This window comes from Elephas maximus, chromosome 8 (assembly GCF_024166365.1).
Source record: "Elephas maximus indicus isolate mEleMax1 chromosome 8, mEleMax1 primary haplotype, whole genome shotgun sequence".
Taxonomy (NCBI): Eukaryota; Metazoa; Chordata; class Mammalia; order Proboscidea; family Elephantidae; genus Elephas; species Elephas maximus.
Window position 1 is genome coordinate 22,774,769 of NC_064826.1, and position 18,623 is coordinate 22,793,391.

Below are 18,623 nucleotides of genomic sequence, written 5' to 3' on the forward strand. Positions count from 1 at the left end.
CTATCCATCTGCGAAAACCACAAAACTGAGTCTTTCCACGTTTCTTCCTGTCGCCTACGCCTACACCTGTCTCTTAGATACTTTTAGTTTCTACCCCTTCCTTTTATCCCTCTGCAAAAGCCATAGTTCAGTTCTTATACTTTCTTGCTTAGATTCCTTTAGTAGTTTTGTAGCTGGTTTTCCCTCATCTTATCTGGCTTCCCACAATTCAGTATATCTTAACGCATAGTGTGTGGTCCACTGGAGGCATATTAAAATGCAAATTCCTGGACCTCTAGACATACAGAACCAGAATCTTTGGGAATGGGACTACCGAGGTGTACACTGAAACTTAAGGGCCACTGCTTTCCACCAATGTGATCTTTCTAGAACAAAAATCTGATCCCATGCCACTCCCTTGGTTAAAGTCATTCCATGCTTACCCAAGCCTTTTGGGATAAAAGCCACACTCCTTGTCATACCTGGCTGGTCCTTCGCATTTGGACTTCTGGGTACCTTTGAAGTTTCATTTCCTGATATCCTCCCCTGGGTAGCGTATATTCTGCCATATGAAACTCCGAAGTTCTTGGAGTTTGCCATGCCCTTTCTTGACTTGATGCCTTGGGACATAACTCCCTGTGGCTGGAAATGTCCTTCCCTGCTTTCTTCTCCAGAATGCCTGCAGCTTCTGTGCCGCAGGCTAGCCTGGATGCCCTTATACTGGACTTCCTTCACATCCGTCTGTTCTTCTGTCAGAGTGCTTTTCCCTGGTGTAGTAAGAGCCCTCACATGGATGTATGAGTGAATGCTACTTGTTATTGTTTGCGTGTTTTTGGTATTTGTGGCATATAGTTAATTTCTTGCTCAGCTCAGATTTATCTAGGAAAACACATAGAAATCCTAGTTTTGAAAATCTCATGATTCACCCTATTTATATAAGAAAATAGTCTCTTTTTTCCTAGTGAAGTGATGGTTTGGATTCCTTGTTTGGGATTTTGTTTTGGAGGGGTTGGTGAAAATTTTTTTTTTTTTAGAGAATATGTAGTTGGCTATTTCCAAATCTTCTTGGGGTATTCAGCGATTGTTTCAATAAGCAGCAAATAGACCTGCACAACTATATATTTAAAGTATCTTACCAAAAATATAATCTTATGACTAAAATGGTATCAAATGTAAAAAAAAAAAAAAATCTCATATGAAATTCCTGATTAGTCATTGTATAGCCTTTATGTCCTAAGGCTATAGATAATTTCAGAGGTAACCTTTTCTGATACAACTGTGTACTAAACCTTCATTTCCGCCTCGTTTTTGCACCAGAGCTTAATCATGTAGAGATAAAAAAGCAACAAGAACAAAACACACAAATGTTTTACTTTGGCTTCAGATCCAGTAGAATCTGAAGCAAAACTGAAGTCTTTGTGCTTCAAACGATTGTGCTTTGAAAGAAAGTGCACCTACTGACCTTTATAAAATATTTTCTAATTAAACTGGTGGCCACAAAGCCGTATCTTGGCTTCAGGCTGAGATGTATGGGTTTCTGGTACAGCTTCAGCTGTTTAGTCTCTTGTGACCACCCATCTTCTACAAGCTTCCTCATAGGTTGAAATGACCTGTCATCATTTGCTTTGCAGATACCTCAAATCAGCTATGCATCCACAGCCCCAGAGCTAAGTGATAACACCAGGTATGACTTTTTCTCTCGGGTGGTCCCACCTGACTCCTACCAAGCGCAAGCCATGGTGGACATTGTGACGGCCCTGGGATGGAATTACGTGTCAACGCTGGCTTCCGAGGGGAACTACGGAGAGAGCGGTGTGGAGGCCTTCACCCAGATCTCCAGGGAGATTGGTAAGCATCTATTTATCAGATCATTGTATGTGGAGGCGGCAGGTTCCTCAAGTCTGAGCATCTCCAAGATCTCTCTGACCTGTGTGGGACAATCTGATCTCCAAGAGCTGTCTGACCTAGGCTTTCCACCTTAGAGGGAAACTGGCTTTATTATAAATGATTTTGTTGTTCATAGGTCTGCAAGGTGACACTTGGGTACTAATTTAGGAAACAGCTTCTGACTCAGGTGAACATTTTTTAAAGTTTTGTTTTGATGAGGGAGTTTGCTGGCACATTAGAGCCACTGTAAATTTGAATAAATGACATACTATTTGATTGTTCAAGATGGAAGTTTACATTAGCAAGCTATTAAATTAAAAAAAAAAGCAGTGGAATTTAACATCCAATACTAACGGGATTAAAACTAGCCATCATCTTAAAACAATATTGAAGTAGTCCCAAGGCTGTACTTAAATGATATTCTTCTTGTCATATTTGACTTTTTGTGTTTTATTCTCATGGTAAGCTCTGAAGCTTACAGTGGGATGAAGGGCAAGTTATAAAAACTCAGCACAACAGGTTATGAGTCCCATCCTGGACTTTTTCAAGGTGCTTATCCAAATCCCTGTAGGCATTTCACCAAGGTCTGTGTTTAGCCATAAGACTGTAATTCATTCCACTATTTGGGGCAAGGGGTGACGTGGGAGAAGAAGAACAATAACAAAACTCCACCTTACAGCACAAATCTTATTGTTAATTAGTCAACAATATATCTTTGTGGATGAAAGGAGGCATATTATTGTTATTTAACAAATACCATTATGCATATGGAGAATCACTGAATGTATAAAATTAATAGCAATATTTTGTGGAAAATTAAAGTGTCCCTTGGCTGTTTTGCACTTGAACTTGAAGGAAGAAGTTACGTTGATAATTTATTGTCTTTCTTGAAAGCTTCAACTCGGGCAAAGATCATGGGAGTGATTTGGACTTAACTGAAATTGCAAGGACAAAGAGTCATTGAGATACGAGTTTTACTTGAAAGACAGATTCCTGGGCTCATTCTTCTATTAGAGTACATGATAGGGCATAAAAATAATCAATACATACTAAATAAGTATTTAATATGCCTAACGTTTGTTTTTAGTGATGTGCTGTTGCAGAAAGTGTAGAAGAAACCTGGTCTTGTTGAACACTTTTAATTGGCTTAATTGGATAACTGTTCACACCTGCCGTGTCTACGCAACCATAACTTCGCTCTCTGGAATTTTAAATTACATTGTTATTGCTATAAAAATTGAACTTTAGATTATGATGAATTATATTATCTTTAGATAAAATTCCCTAGTTTATCCTCAGAGGAAATGCCCGCTCAAATGCCAATAGCTTCTGAATGCAGGGTTAATGCATTATTTAAGCAGCTGTTGTCAGCTCTCACCGGAGTGATAATTCAACAAGAGTGGGAAGCAAATAGAGTATGTATGGACATGATAAGTTTTCTGCCGTGGCTCTGCGTATTCTTCAACTCCAGGGCAATGAAGATTTCAGGACTGGACATAATTTGCCAAATCTAAAAAAACAAAAAAAATACATTGTTCTAAAAGTCTAGTATAATTGCTGTTTTATTCTTGTGACTAAAATAAGAAATACTTCATTTTCACTTTTTTAGGGAGCCTGGCCATACTTTGATAATACTGTCACATCAAAGGATTCAGATGGTGTCATTTATTATTCCTGTTCTTTCTTAGTCATTAGTATGGGAGAAGATAATTTTAGTGCTTCGTGTATGGTCCCCATTAAGGCAACACGTTTCTCCTGTGTTGACCCGTTCAGTATTCTGTAACTTGATTGGCTGTCCATTCTATTTTAGCTCTCACTAATCTGGGGGAGTGGAGGAGGGATGGATTGTCAATTAATATACAGAATACTGAAAAGGCCAAATGAGTACCACACTGGAGTATGCCATGGAATATATTAAGTATCAAAATCATCCCTCATTTTAATGACAAAGATTGTATCTAGAACAAAAATAGCTGAAAATTAAACCTTTTACATGACAGTGATATTAATGGGAATGGCAAATGATAGCAACTTAACCCATTCTGAAATTATCAGATGACACTCATGAAAATTCATTAGTTCTGTAACATTTGCAGCTCTTACTACAACACTGGTGACATCTCTGTCACCATGGTTGTAGTATTTTTTTTTTTTTTTAAATCTTAGTATCTTGACTGAGAAGGAGGTGTATGAAATCATTCTTTTGGAGTGTCTGCCAGTTAATGAAATCATGTATTTTCCCACCTCTTATAAATTGTCTTGTACGGCGTTCAGAATTTCTCTCTTTAGCAACATTGATTGCTAAGAAGTTTCAGTGTAAATTGAGGCTTCCTGGGTCTTGTCTCTGATCAATTCAGACAGATCATAATGGAATCATAGTAAAGGGAAAACCTGTTTAGAGATAAATTGCTTGTATGGTTTGATGAGAACATTTTTCATTTTGGCAAATCTGAGACTTGGAGAAATGTCTTTTGTGAGCCTGGGAGAGTGGAGTTTATGAGTGAATGGGTTAAGAGGGAATGGTGACCACCGTGAACACAGATTTTGAAGATGGCTCTTCTCTAGTCAAGATCATTCTGAGGGAGAGAGGAGCAGGAGATACTTGATAAAATAAAGACAAATAGTCTCCTGATATGCTAACTCTTAGAGTCTCAACCCAAGGCATTTACAAACCATAGGATTTTTACTGGAGAAGACAAAAAACACTCTTGGGAATGAACAAACAGCATGGTTTGGCTGGGGTATAGTTTATTTGTAACTAGGTATGGGAGACAAAATTAGAAGGCTTGTCATCAATGCAACTGAGTATTTCAAATCACAGGGTGATCCTTTTATCCTTCATTTTCTAGACAGTAGAGAAAACTGCTGAGGAGAGATGAGCCTATCAAGGTGTGCACTGAGATTGCACTAATGAGAAATGGAAGATGGAGAGACCAATTGAGAGGCCATTCAATAGTCTTGGCCTGTTGCTGGTTGCTATGGAGTTGGCTCCAACTCATGGAGACCCCATGTACAACAGAACGAAACATTGCTCGTTCTTGCACCGTCTTCACAATCATTGGTATGCTTGAATCCATTGTTGTGGCCATTGTATATTTTGAGTGCCTTTCAACCTAGGGGGCTCATCTTCCAGAACTCCATTGGACAATATTCTGTTGTGATCCATAGGTTTTCTTCTTTTTCTTTTATTGTCCTTTAGGTGAAAATTTACAGAGCAAATTAGTTTCTCATTTGGTAATTCGTACATAAAGTGTTTCGTGACATTGATTGCATTCCCCACAATGTATCAGCACTCTCCCAATTTCTGCCCTGGGTTCCCCATTTCATTTCATCCATATTTTCTACCCCTTCCTGCCTTCTTGTATTTACTTTTGGGCAAATGTTATCCTTCTGATCTTGTATAATTGATTGCTCTAAGGAACACACTCCTTTTGGATATTATTGTTTATTTTATGGGCCTGACTATTGTTTGGCTGAAAGGTGGTCTCTGGGAATGGCTTCAATTCCAAGTCAGAAGGATATCTTAGGGCCATAGTTTTGGGGGTTCTTGCAGTCTCTGTCAGACAAGTGAGCCTGGCCATCTTGTGAATTTGATTTTTGGCTCTACATTTTTCTCTCACTCTATCTGGGACCCTCTGTTGTGATCCCACTTGGAGTGGTTGGTAGTGGTAGCTGGGCACCACCTAGTTCTTCTGGTCTTAGGATCACGTAGGCTGTGGTTCATTGGTCCTTTGGACTAATTTCTCCCTGAGTCTTTGGTGTTCTTCACTCTGCTTTGCTTCAGACAGGAAGAGACCAATAATTGTATCTTAGATGGCTGCTTGCAAGCTTCTAAGACCTCAGATGCAACTTACCAAAGTAGGATGCAGAACACTGTCTTTATGTACTATGTTGTGTCAGTTGATGTAGATGTCCCCCAAGTCTGTGGTCCTTTGCCTTTGAACCTAGGAACTTTGTCCTGCGAAGTGTTTGTCTGTGTTTAAGAAGTTTCCATGACTGTGCCTCTTGTGTGCTCTATTCTCTGTATTAATATATATGTGGCATCTACAGTTGTGTATGTAGAAGTATCTACAGCCAAACCTGTATCTGTAGGTAGGTGTGCTCCCTTACATCCTCCCACACCTCTTTTGCATACCTATCTACCTGTGTACCCATTCATAAATCATTGCTTGTTAATACTATTGCTGCAGGATTGTTTATGTTATAGTGTAGTTGCCCTTTATTCTTGCCTTCCTCTCATTGTCTTCTTTGCCTTGGTCATATTGTGCTGACTTCTCCCATATTGTGTGTTTCTTTCCCTTCACCAAAATTAACGTGTGTCTTCTATCTAGTTAGTAATTTTACTTGCCTCCCTCTCCCATCCCTGGTAACCATCAAAGAATTTTTTTTTTCTATGTGTAAACCTTTTCTTTCTTTCTTTTTTTTAATAGTAATGGTCCCATACAGTATTTGTCCTTTTGTGATTGACTTATTTCACTCAGCATAATGTCCTCCAAATTCATCCATGTTGTGAGATGTTTTGCAGATTCGTCATTATTCTTTATTGTTGTATAATATTCCATTGTGTGTATGTACCACAGTTTGTTTATACATTTATCCATTGACGGCCAGTTAGATTGTTTCCATCTTTTTCCTATTGTGAGTAATGCTGCAATGAACATGGATGTGCATATTCGTGTCATGGCTCTTATTTCTTTAGGGTATATACTTAGGAGTGGGATTGCTGGATCATATGGTATTTTTATTTCTAGCTTTTTAAGGAAGTGCCATATTGTTTTTCATAGTGGTTTTACCATTTTACATTCCCACCACCAGTGCATAAGAGTTCCAATCTCCCCACAACATGGCCAATATTTGTTGTTTCCTGTTTTTTTGATTAATGCCGTTATTGTTGGGGGGAGATAGTATCTCATTGTAGTTTTGATTTGTATCTCTCTAATGGCTAATGGGAACCCTGGTGGTACAGTGGTTAAGAGCTATGGCTGCTAACCCAAAAGCTGGCAGTTCGAATCCACCAACCACTCCTTGGAAACCCTATGGGGCAGTTCTACTGTGTCCTGTAGTGTCAGTATGAGTTGGAATCAACTCGATGGCAACAGGTTTGGTTTGGCTTTTGGTAATGGCTAATGATTGTGAGCATTTCTTCATGTGTTTGTTAGCCATCTGAATGTCTTCTTTGGTGAAGTGTCTGTTCATATCCTTTCCCCGTTTTTTAATTGGGTTGTTTGTCTTTTTGTTGTTGAGGTGTTTTCTGTAGATCTTAGAGATTACGCCCTTGTTGGATGTATCATAACCAAAAATATTTTCCCAGTCTGTAGATTCTCTTTTTACTCTTTTGGATAAGTCTTTTGATGATCATAAGTGTTTATTTTTGTTGTTGTTAGGTGCTGTTGAGTTTGTTTTGACTCCTAGAGACCCGATGTACAACAGAATGAAACACTGCCTGGTCCTGCACCATCCTCACAATTTTTTCTATGTTTGAGCCCATTATTGTAACTACTGTGTCAATCCATCTTGTTGAAGGTCTTCTTTTGTTCACTGACCTTCTACTTTACCAAGCATAACGTCCTTCTCCAGGAACTGGTCACTCCTGATAAGACGTCCAAAGTACGTGAGTCAAAGTCTCGCCATCCTCCTTTCTAAGTAACATTTTGGCTGTACTTCTTCCAAGATAGATTTGTTCATTTAATTTTTAGAAGGTTGAATTTATCTAGTTCATCTTCTGCTGTTTATGTATTTTTAGTATGTTTGGTATTCTATTTATGCCATATACTAGGATCCCTAGTGTTGTCCCTATTTTTCTTCCATCATCTTTACAGTTTTAGTTTTTACATTTAGGACTTTGGTTCATTTTGAGTTAGTTTTTGTGTGTGGTGTGAGGTATGGGTCCTGTTTCATTTTTCTACAGATAGACATCCAGTTTTGCCAACAGCATTTGTTAAAGAGACTGTCTTTTCTCCATTTAATGGACTTTGGCCTTTTGTTGAAGATCAGCTGTCCATGGGTGGATGGATTTACATCTGGGTTCCCAATTCTGTTCCATTGGTCTATGTGTCTGTCCTTGTACTGGAACCAGGTTGTTTTGACTACTGTGGCTTTATTATAGGTTCTGAGATAAGGTAGTGTGAGGCCTCCTACTTTGTTCTTTTTAAAGGATTCTTTACTTATCTGGGACCTTTTTCCTTTCTTTATTAAGTTGGTGATTAGTTCCTCCATCTCATTAAAGAATGCTGTTGGAAGTTGGATCAGAATTGCATTATATCTCTAGATCACTTTGAGTAGTATTGACAATTTCAAAGTGTTAAGTCTTCCTATCCATGAGCACCATATGTTTTTCCATTTATGTTGGTCTCTTTTGGTTTCTTGCAGTAGTGTTGTATAGGTCTTTTATGTCCATGGTTAGATTTATTCCTAAGTATTTTATCTTTTGCGGGGGTATTTTAAATGGTATTATTTTCCTGATTTCCTTTTCCAAGTTCTCTTTATTGGTGTGTAGGAATCCAACTGATTTTTGTATGTTGATCTTGTATCCTGCTACTTTGCTGAGTCCTTCTATTAGTTTCAGTAGATTTGTTGTGGAATCTTTGGAATTTTCTAGGTACAGGATCATATCATCTGTGGATATTGGCTGGGCAGAGGAGGGACAGCTGCTCGTCCCTGGACCCCCCTGGTGCCAGCAGCCAGGTAGAGAAGTGGGTACTGCTGTTTCACAGGCCCCTGGCACTGGTGGCTGGGCAGACAGGCACATGCGAGTGGTCCGTGGGTCTCTGGTGCAAGTGGCTGAGTGAAGGGGCAGGCACAGCTGGTCTGTCGGCCCTTGGCTCAGGGTGTGAGGCAGTGGTGAGTGCTCCTGGACTGCAATTTTGTGTAGGGTGGGGAGTGAATGGGGGAGGTACTGAGGGTCTACAGGCCTCCAGCATGGGGTAGGAGGTACGGTGGGTGAGATGAGTGCATTTGACTTTCACAGGGCAGGGAGCACTCCTGCTTGCCTTTGAATGTGGGTGCAGAGTCCCTTCTGCTGAGTTTCATCAGGTGATGGGGGTTTGGCTGGGAATGGTGCTTGCTTTGTCTCAATATTGGCTGCATTGTGGAGGTTTGGCTGGCAGGGTGCTAGTGATCTGTAATTCTATGTGTCCACTGTTTTTGTATAGCCTCTGCATTCACTTGACACTCAGTCTGATTCTTTAGCCTTTCCTTTTAGGCTCGGCATTCCAAAGTTGTCACATATACCCGTTTTACTTGTTTTCTCAGGTCTTGTTGTAAGAGGGGAAACCCTGGTGGTGTAGTGGTTAAGTGCTACAGATGCTAACCAAGAGGTCGGCAGTTCGAATCTGCCAGGCACTCCTTGGAAACTATGGGGCACTTCTACTCTGTCCTATAGGGTTGCTTAGGTTTTTTAGTGGTTGTAAGAGGAACGTTATGAGCTGTCTGACTATGCCACCATCTTGGACTACTTCCCAATACATAGGGTTTTTACTGGCTAATTTTTGGAATTAGATTGCCAGCCCTTTCTTCCTAGTCTGTCTTAGTCTGGAAGCTCTCCTGAAATGCATTCATCATGGGTGACCACACCGGTATTCGAAATCCTGGTGACATAACTTCGAACACAAGAGCAACGTTCACTCCACCACAGTACGGCAACCTGACAGATGAATGATGGTGGCCTGAAATAGGGTAGTGATAATAGAGATGGAAGAAGGGACAGACTCGAGAGACATTTGTGAGGTCAAGTCTATGGAACATGGCACCTGGTTGGAAGAAGAACTTGAGAGAAAGAAAGAAATTAAAGTTGAACTTGAAATTCCATACCTGGATAACTAGGAGAATACAAGTGCTATGCATAGAAAAGGGGCAATAAAGTGGAAAAGCTGGTTTGAGGTGGAACTCATGGGTTTGATTATGAACACATTAAACTTCAGGTACCAGTGTAAATCTTTGTGGAAGTGAGAAAATGGGTCCAGAGCCAAAGCAGGAGCTGAAATGTAGGTCTGAATGTCTGCCTCGTAAAATCAATGGTTCAAGGAGGAAAGATGATGGCTGACATAGAACGTTTAGAGTGAGAAGCAAATAGAGCCAAGGGTAGACTCTTGAGGAGAAGCTTTATATTAAGGTGCAGGAATAACGGTATTCTCTTTTTGTGGTGGGCTGGTGTCAGTGGGAGAGCGCTCTGTTTCATTTGAAGAGTTTTCCATGATAGGAGATGGTAGAAGGAGTACTGGAGGAAAAATTCAAGGATGTAGGTCAGTTTTTAGTAAGATAACAGGAACTTTTGCCAGAGGGCATAGCTGAAGATGTGTGTGGTACAATGGCAGAGAATGAAGCAGGGCCCTTGAGCAGAGAGTAACTGTGAAGAAGGGTTGCATCCAGAGAGACAATTTCCAGTGAAGGGGATGGTTGGTAGGCCAGGCATATAATAGGTTAGCAATAGAGATGAGAGGGGTGCTGAGCTGACAGAATTTGGTTAGTGGAGAAGCCTGTGATATAACCAGTTACAAAGTTCCTTTTGGAGTGCTATGGAATTCTTTCCAAATTCTCACTACTTGAGTGGATGGGGGATCTAAGGGATAATTCAGGGTTCCAGAAGAGGGTAGGTGGTGGGACCCTAGTGTCAAGAGTTCTGCAGAGTCAAGAGCTTCATAATTGTTTCAGAGTGGGCACTGCCAATACAGCTGTGCATCAGTGGTTCATCTGCCTTGTTTGTGCAGTTCCAATGTGCTGCTGTTTTAAATGACACCTGAAAAACTATGAACGTCTAGAGAGTCCTTGCTGGCCTAATTTATTTTCATTTGCTCTTGGGTCTCTCTTGGCTTGAGGGACAGGAGTAGCATAATTGCTGCTGATTAAAATTTATCCATCACCCGCTTTACAAGCCCTCAGCTGTCAGGACCATGGTCCTCTATTGCTGTCTTTGTTTCATTGATACCATAACCAAGGGACTGATAATACACGTACATGCTTTTCCATCATAAACTCTGGGGCTTGTGTCTCAGCAAATGGCTTCCTTGAGTCTCTAGACAGTTTCTTTTATTTCTTTGTCTTACCTTATTGTTTTATTTTTAAAAAGAAGACAGGATAATAAATGCTGCCACTATCATTATAAGGGGCAAGGAAGCAAACGCTTTATCTTTGAAGATAAAAGCATTGTGTCTTTTTATTGTGCATTTGCACAGTATGGCAACATATCTCCTTTGATCAGGCATCTGGATTATGACTGGCTTATTGAAGACGACAGGCCTGTGAGTCATCATTGCATACGTTATGGGGGGCGGAATAAATCTGATTCTGTCAAATCTTCTACTATACATGACTTTTTTTTTTTAATCTAGTTTGCATAGGTTGGAAGCTTTTGACTATTGCCTGCATGTGTTTGGAATCTTAAAATCTCAGACTTGGAAGAGACCACAGAGGTCACTGAACTTGGAACAATCTGAAATGTTAATGACATCAACCAATTTAATTAATTCACTTTTTGTATGTAAAATGACACTTCCCAGCTATTTGGTGATAGTGAATTTTTTGTAGGCAGACAAACAGTAAAGTAAGAGAAATTTCATTCCTAGTATACAATTGAACCCGGAGCCCTGATGGCACAGTGGTTAAGGGCTAGGGCTGCAAACCAAAAGGTCGGCAGTTCAAATCCACCAGCTGCAACTTGTAAACCCTATGGGGCAGTTTTACTCAGTCCTATAGGGTCACTATGAGTCAGAATTGGGTCAACGGCAAAGGGTTTGGTTTTTGGTTTGGCTTATGCAATTGAAAAGTGCCCACTGATCATATTTTAAAACTATCTTTGTATAGATTTCAAAGAAAGCCTTTTTTCTTCTTGGGTTTTAAACAAGAACCAAGTTTCTATTAACCAAAATGGATTCACTAGTGACTAGACCTGTGTTCCTGGCTGCTGTTCTTCCACAAAGACGTGCACTGGTACCTGACACATTCTCATAATTGAAGAAGAGGGATTTAAACGTGTCCCTCTGGCTCCAACATGGGTCCTATTGCTTCAAATTGTCTTTGTTTACTATAAACTTAACTCTAGCAATCAGAATCACAGGCTTTAAAGCAGTTATTAGAATGCTGTTTGCTACTCGTATGAACAGCAGCTGTGGCTACTGAGCAGTTACTAAGCCCTAAATGTTAGGAAACAGGAGGACAGGCCAGGGTGACGAACAGCTTTGAAATTACGCTCTATTTGATCAGGCTCTGCAGTAATTGTTAGGATCATATATACGCTTTCTTTGGATCCCTCAAAAGCTTCTGCAGTATTGCTGCACCTGCAGTTCCAATTTGCAATTTTCTCAGCCCTCCTTTGAAGTTATTCTTGCCAATTACCTGGTGTTAATATTAATTAAATATGGTTTGTAACTTGAAATGGGGTGTTATCAACGGAACTCAGCTGCAGGAATAGAAAGGAAAAAATTTCAATTGAATGGAAATGTTTCCTTTCAACGATAGCATTTTACAGCATTAGTACTTTTGTCAAATTGATTTTTGCCTGCTGGAAATCATTTTTCCAAAGCAAGGAACATCTGAGGGGAAAAGCCGCTCTTCGTGTCTTCTTTTCTCCCCGTCATTGAAAAAGTTGTTGTTGTCAGTTGCCATCGAGTCGGTTCCGACTCATGGCGACCCCACGTGTGCAGAGCAGAACTGCTACATAGGGTTTTCAAGGCTGTGACCTTTTGGAAGCAGATCGCCAGGCCTGTCTTCCAAGGTGCCTCTGGGTGGGTTTGAACTGCCAACCTTTCAGCTAGTAGTTGAGCACTGAACCCTTTGCCCCACCTAGGGACTACTAGAACCTTAGTAAAAGCACCTCAGAATCTTAGTAAATGTTATTACTGGAAAATACCAAAGCTGTGTAATCTGCAGGTTCAGCCCAACTTAATCCCACAGCCAAAAGTGTTGGCGAGGACGTAAGCGTTTCCCCGCACTCGGGTTTGAATTCTGATGGCTCAGTCATATTCTAGCTATGGGACCTCGAATGATTTAGTTGTGTTGTGCTCCAATTGCCTCATCTATAAAAAAAAAAAAATTTAGAATGGGGATAATTGTGAGAATTAAGTGAGATCACACATAACAATGTATGGCTCATGGAACGTGCTCAGCAACTATCAGCTTCTATCATCGGGAGCCCCGTCCTCACCAATGGGTGTCTCAGGAGCCTGTATCCAGCTAACTCAGTTCCCAGAAGGCAAACCTGAGGCCTGAGTAAGTGCTCAATTAACAACAGCCCGTTCTAATCATTCCTGAAGCTTGCTTTGTGCCTGCAGGTGGTGACCTATCCTATTATTATTTTTTTTGTAGCATGACTAATGTACTACCTAGCACAGTGCCGGCATGTAGTTGAATGCGTGAATTGATTAGATACCAGCCAGAACTGGCTCACCAAATTTGTTTGCTCCTCTTTCATTTTAAACCTTCTCAACTTTAATTAATTCAACCACTTTTTTTGTGCATCCACCATGTACTGGGCTGCGCTTGTGCTAGGCTTTGAGGATACAGAGATGAATTCGTGACCTCTGCTTCCCAGCACGTCGCTGTGTAGCAGAGGATTCAGAGATGCAAACAAGCAATTAGGCATGAATGTGATCATTGCCTTAATGGAGGCATCATTTGGAGGCATTGTCCGAGAGAACGTGGTGCCCATGAGAGGGCATTCCACAATCCAGGCAACAAAATGGAAAGATCTGGCCCCAGGCCGTGGAGAGTGGCAGTTTGTGGACCCCAAGCTCAAAGGCAGTACATGGTGTGATGGGAGTTAATTTAGGTAACGTTCACAGAAACACAGTTTCCAGAGGAAAAAAGGTAGCACTAAAAACTGCATGTGGAATATGACACTAATTCTGTAATGTTGTGTATATTTGGGAAATGTTTAATATATGTAATATATATATAGTTTTGACCATTCTTACTTCTTGAGCTTTTGAGTTGATTCCAATTCATAGCAACCCCACGTGACAGAGTTGAAATGGCCCATAGGGTTTCCTAGGCTGTGATCTTCATGAGAGGAGATTGCCAGGTCTGTCTCCCATGGAGTAGCTGAATGGGTTCGAACTGCCAAGCTTTCGGTTAGCAGCCAAGTGCTTAACTGTTGTGCCACCAGGGCTCCTCATTGATGATTACTCAGGTGTATCCACTTATAGACAATCAGTGTATGACTGACCTGCCCTGCCAGTGTGAACCCCTGTTCTCCCTGGTTGTTCCCACCTGGCATCACCCACCCCTTGGAGAGCAGTTTTGATCTTTTTCAGTTCTGAGTCTGAGCCAGGGCAAAAGTTTGTCCTCATCCTCAATACACAGATTGCTGGTATTCGGAATGGTTTTCCCATGATAGACCCATCCCTGGAGGTCCTGGGGTGAGCCCTGAGCCCCTCTACAGGTCACTGCAGCTTACACTGTTGCCCACCCAGGGCTCACACTCCAGATCCCTGGGAATGGGACTTTGGCCTCCTGGGTTTGGACCATGTTTTTGCTGTTGTTAATTGGCTCTGAGTCATGTGACCTTATGTATAACAGGACAAAAAGTTGCTGGGTTCTTCACCATATTCCATCACTATATTGGACATTATTCTGTTATGATCCATAGTGTTTTCATTGGCTAATTTTTGGAAGTCAATCACTAGGCTTTTCTTCCTAGACTGTCTTAGTTCAGAAGTTCTGCTTAAGTCCATCTAACATGAGTGACCCTGCTGGTATTTGAAATACCAGTGGTATAGCTTCCAGCATCACAGAAAATTCAAGCCACTACGGAGAAACAAACTGACAGATAGATTCGGACCATGACACGCCACCTATTCCTTGATTGGGTGGAGCTGTCTGATCCTCTGCCTGCTTCCCATGAGACTGCTGAGCTCTGCCTGTGCATGAAGCCATCAGGTGGAACCCAGGCTTGTATTGAGCCCTTACTGTTTGCCAGGGTCCTGGCTCAGTCTATCTTGTCACCCGTATGTTTCTTCTGTCTGTTAGTGTCCTATCACTAAATTAAGAGAATTCAGCCTCCCGTGATTGGTTGAGTCCCTCTGACAGATTCCCACACAAATGCTTAGAAAGGGCCTACATCTATTACATCAACAGTGCGGTCCCTACTTTGAGTCATTATTATTTTCCTGCTGCCTGACTCCCAAGATCCCTGCGTGGCACGAATGGTTTGCTTTCAACTATTAACTTAAAGGTTGGTGGTTGGACCTACTCAGCAGCACTGTGGTGAAAAAGCCTGGCAATCTGTTTCTGTAAGGATTACAGCCAAGAAAACCTGATGGAGCAGCTCTACTCTTAACACATGGCAAAGTCATGAGTCAGAATCAACTTGATGGCAACGGGCTTGGTTTGGTTTCCCTGACTTCCACTGTCAGCCATGGCTTCTGGACCAAGCCTTGGTCTATATAGTCTTGTCTGAGCTGAACCCAGGTGTGTCCTTGTCCTTTGATGGACTCTGGGCCCTGGATCACCCAGTTTCCCTAGAAGGATCTGCTTTTGTAGCTCAGCAGCCCTGTTTCCTCTAGTCCTTACTACTGATTTCTGCTTGCTTTACATTGAGCATGCTTCTCCTGTGCTCAGCCCTGAAGAAATCCTATCCTTTTATTTTCCTTTCCAAAGTCTTTTCGTTTTTCAAGCCATTCAGGTTTGGGAACTCCAGCGCTGGGTGAGGGCTTTAATGTCCAATCTGTACTTGACTGTCTTGACAGATGAACATAACATAAAAACACTCTTCTGCAAAAATGAAGCAACATCAGATTCCGTTTATGTCATTTTGTAGGCCCTGAAAGAGTTGGCCTCCATGTTAGGAGGCTATTTTTCCAGTTTACTTCATAACTTCTCAACGAAGCAATAATTATGGATTCCTTGAAAATAAATGGCTCACGAAAAATAAGACGAGAAGGCTATATGATGAATGGTTCATTGAAATAGGTGCCAGCTAATTCTCGGGCTATGCCCCTTGGCACAGCGGAGCGGCACAGCCTCCATTGTCCACACTTGCAAGCCTGACCTGGGCTTCTTTCTTTGCCTCACTCCTGGTACCTGACCAGGGCCATTCATGATGCCCTGGAGGCCCCACAGGGGGAAGCAGGCAGAAAGAGAGGAAGTGAAACTCCAGTCAGCACATTTTCTTTCTTGTTAACAACTCTGGGAAGAGGTTTGGCCGGGGAAGGAATTTCAAGTAATGATTTAAACATATTGTCTGGCAGTTGTAGCGGTGAGGAAAAAAATAATGTCTCTCGTAGCAGCGTGGATACAATTCCGAGTGCCCAGTACTCACGGCCACAGGACTCTGGGGCCACATTTGCATTACACATCATGGCTGGCATGTGCCGAGTAGGTTATTAAGGGAGAGAGGGTTGTTGTGCATACATGCCAGCCTCTAGTGTTCACGACCATGGAGGGCAACCACTGTGTTCCCTTCAAAATGTGGCTCCATGTTATCACCAGAGAGGACCCTGTGTTAGCTGGAACCATTCATGTGAGCTGAGGTGACGTTTCATTCCACAAAGGCTCACTATGAGCTGGAATCGACTCTGCGGCATATAACAGCTATGTGTTGGAGCCCTGTTCTAGGTGGTAGGGATGGTGCTGAGTAGGTCAGACCTGATTCCTGCCCTCACGGGGTTTCCAGTCTAGCTTACTGCCTTTAGATTTCTTGTTTCCTGGTAGTATCGTATCTCTAGCCAGTTGCCTTTGAGCCAATTTTGATTTATGGCGACCCCATGTGTGTCAGAGTAGAACTACATTCCACAGGTTTTCAATGGCTGGTTGTCTCAGAAGCAGATCACCCAACCTTTCTTCCAAGGTGCCTCTGGGTAGAGTCTAACCTCTCTGTTAGCAGCTTAGTATGTTAACCGTTTGACCCATGCAGGCACTCCAGAAAATTTCCTACACAGCATCTATTAGAGCCAAACCAGTTAGCAACCTGTGGAACCTTTATGTTCCTTTATATTCATAACTGCAAAATGTCCTATACGTCTCTCTCTCTCTCTCTCTAATATTTAGTCCCTGGGAACTTTTTATTCACCATTTATTCACCAGATCGCTGGGTCTCATATTAAGTGCCAGGAACTTTGTGAGGTGCTGGGAATTCACAGGTCTGGTGCCTGGCCTCAAGGAGATCAAATTCTGGTGGTAGACACTAATTTAAAAAGAAAATAAGTAAGCAACAAGCTAATAATTATAAATTGTGTCCTATTAAGACAGAAACAAAACACCTTTATGGTTTGTTTGAGAAACAGCCCAGAAGCCAGCGTGGCTGGGGACGCAGGAGGGAGAGGGTGGCAGGATGTGAGATTGAAGACGCAGTCTAGGGCTTTTGGAATGTTGTTTTGTAGGCCATGGCAGGAAGTGTGGATTTTATTCTTGAGCGATGGAAGGCCTTTGAAGGGGTTTGATGTGGAGAGTGGCCGGCAGGGGCAAGATGGGAGCAGAAGTTGAATTAGAAGATTGCTGCTGGGGCTGACGGGAATGACTTGGGCCGGAGTGGGGGCAGGTGTGTGAGCTGGTGTTGGTAAAAGTCGAGGCAAGGCCCAGGCCTGGGGAGCTGGGGGACTTGATGCTCCACGATCTAAGCTATAGAAATGAAGCTGGTTTAAGTCATCCTTGCCAACAGCAGAATGGGCTCTGGAGCCCTTAGATTAGGACAGGTGTTGGGGATGACAATGTGGCTTTCTTGTGAGGATGACTCTGGGAAGGGAAATCAGCTGAAATATTTCCTGGCAAAATTTCACTCCAGCTAATGCATCAGTGAAAAAGTTAGGAGGTTAAGTTTTCCCCAGATTGTTGTTCCTTTTTTTTTTTTTCTTTAAACAAAGCCCATTTGGAGATCTTTATTGTTATTTTTTCTGCGTGCCAGGAGGACCTGAAATTTAGCATGTTCTTGTTAATAGTGCTAAAGATTTCCCCTTAACTTGTATTTTTTGTTGCTTTCTTACTCTCTTGTGTTACTGATTCATTTTAATGCTCATTAATCATTATGTAGTTTTCTGAATTTTTTTTGTGTGTGTATGCTTTCATAATACAGTGGTGATTCTGGGAATACCTCTGGGTCCACATACTCAAGAGTCATAGAAATAGGTGATTTGGTACTTTAGCCCTTAAAAATGAGATTTAGTGTACCTTTCATTTAAAGTGTGTAAAATTATGGCTTTACCTAACTTCTTCTGTTTTATAAATTCCAACATGTACCATTTGTATTAAATGTCAATGTTTGCTTAACACTGCTTCCATAAAACTTAAAGAAAAGCTGCAGGCACTCTTGGGTCCTGATGTTTGTCTGTCTGTCTGTATCTCTGTCTGTCTGCCTTTCTCTTTCTATATATATATATATATATATATATATATATATATGTTGCTGTGTGCCATCAAGTCAATTCCGACTCATAGCGACCCTGCAGAACAGAATAGAACTGCCCCATAAGGTTTCCCAGGCTGTAATCTTTACGAGTGCAGATTGCCAAGTCTTTTCTCCTGCACAGCCGCTGGGTGGGTTTGAACTGCCAACCTTTTGTTTAGTAGCTGAACACTTAATCATTGTGCCACCAGGGCTCCTTATATGTGTATAATCTGTCCTATTGCCTAAACCCTTAGATAATTCATTGAAAGGAGAGAGAATTCGTGTTTCTTAGTGCTTACTTTACACTTTACATGTATCATCTTAACGAATTTTTGCTGTACTATGAGGCAGATAATTGTCCCTGTTTTATAAATAGGAAAGCTGAGGCTTAGAAAAAGTATGTAACATGCCCAAGATAACCCAGTTAGTTAGTAGGTAGCATGGG

General features: G+C 41.6%; 1 protein-coding gene across 6 annotated transcripts in view; it reads left to right on the forward strand.

The window, feature by feature from the left end:
- The window catches only part of GRM8 (glutamate metabotropic receptor 8), a 926,910-nt gene that overhangs the window by 194,661 nt on the left and 713,626 nt on the right, over positions 1-18,623 (forward strand). For all 6 annotated transcript variants that reach the window (XM_049894739.1, XM_049894736.1, XM_049894735.1 and 3 more), the window contains one exon: positions 1,611-1,827. In XM_049894739.1, coding sequence (XP_049750696.1) covers positions 1,611-1,827 — 217 coding nt within the window. The remainder of the gene's footprint in view (positions 1-1,610; positions 1,828-18,623) is intronic.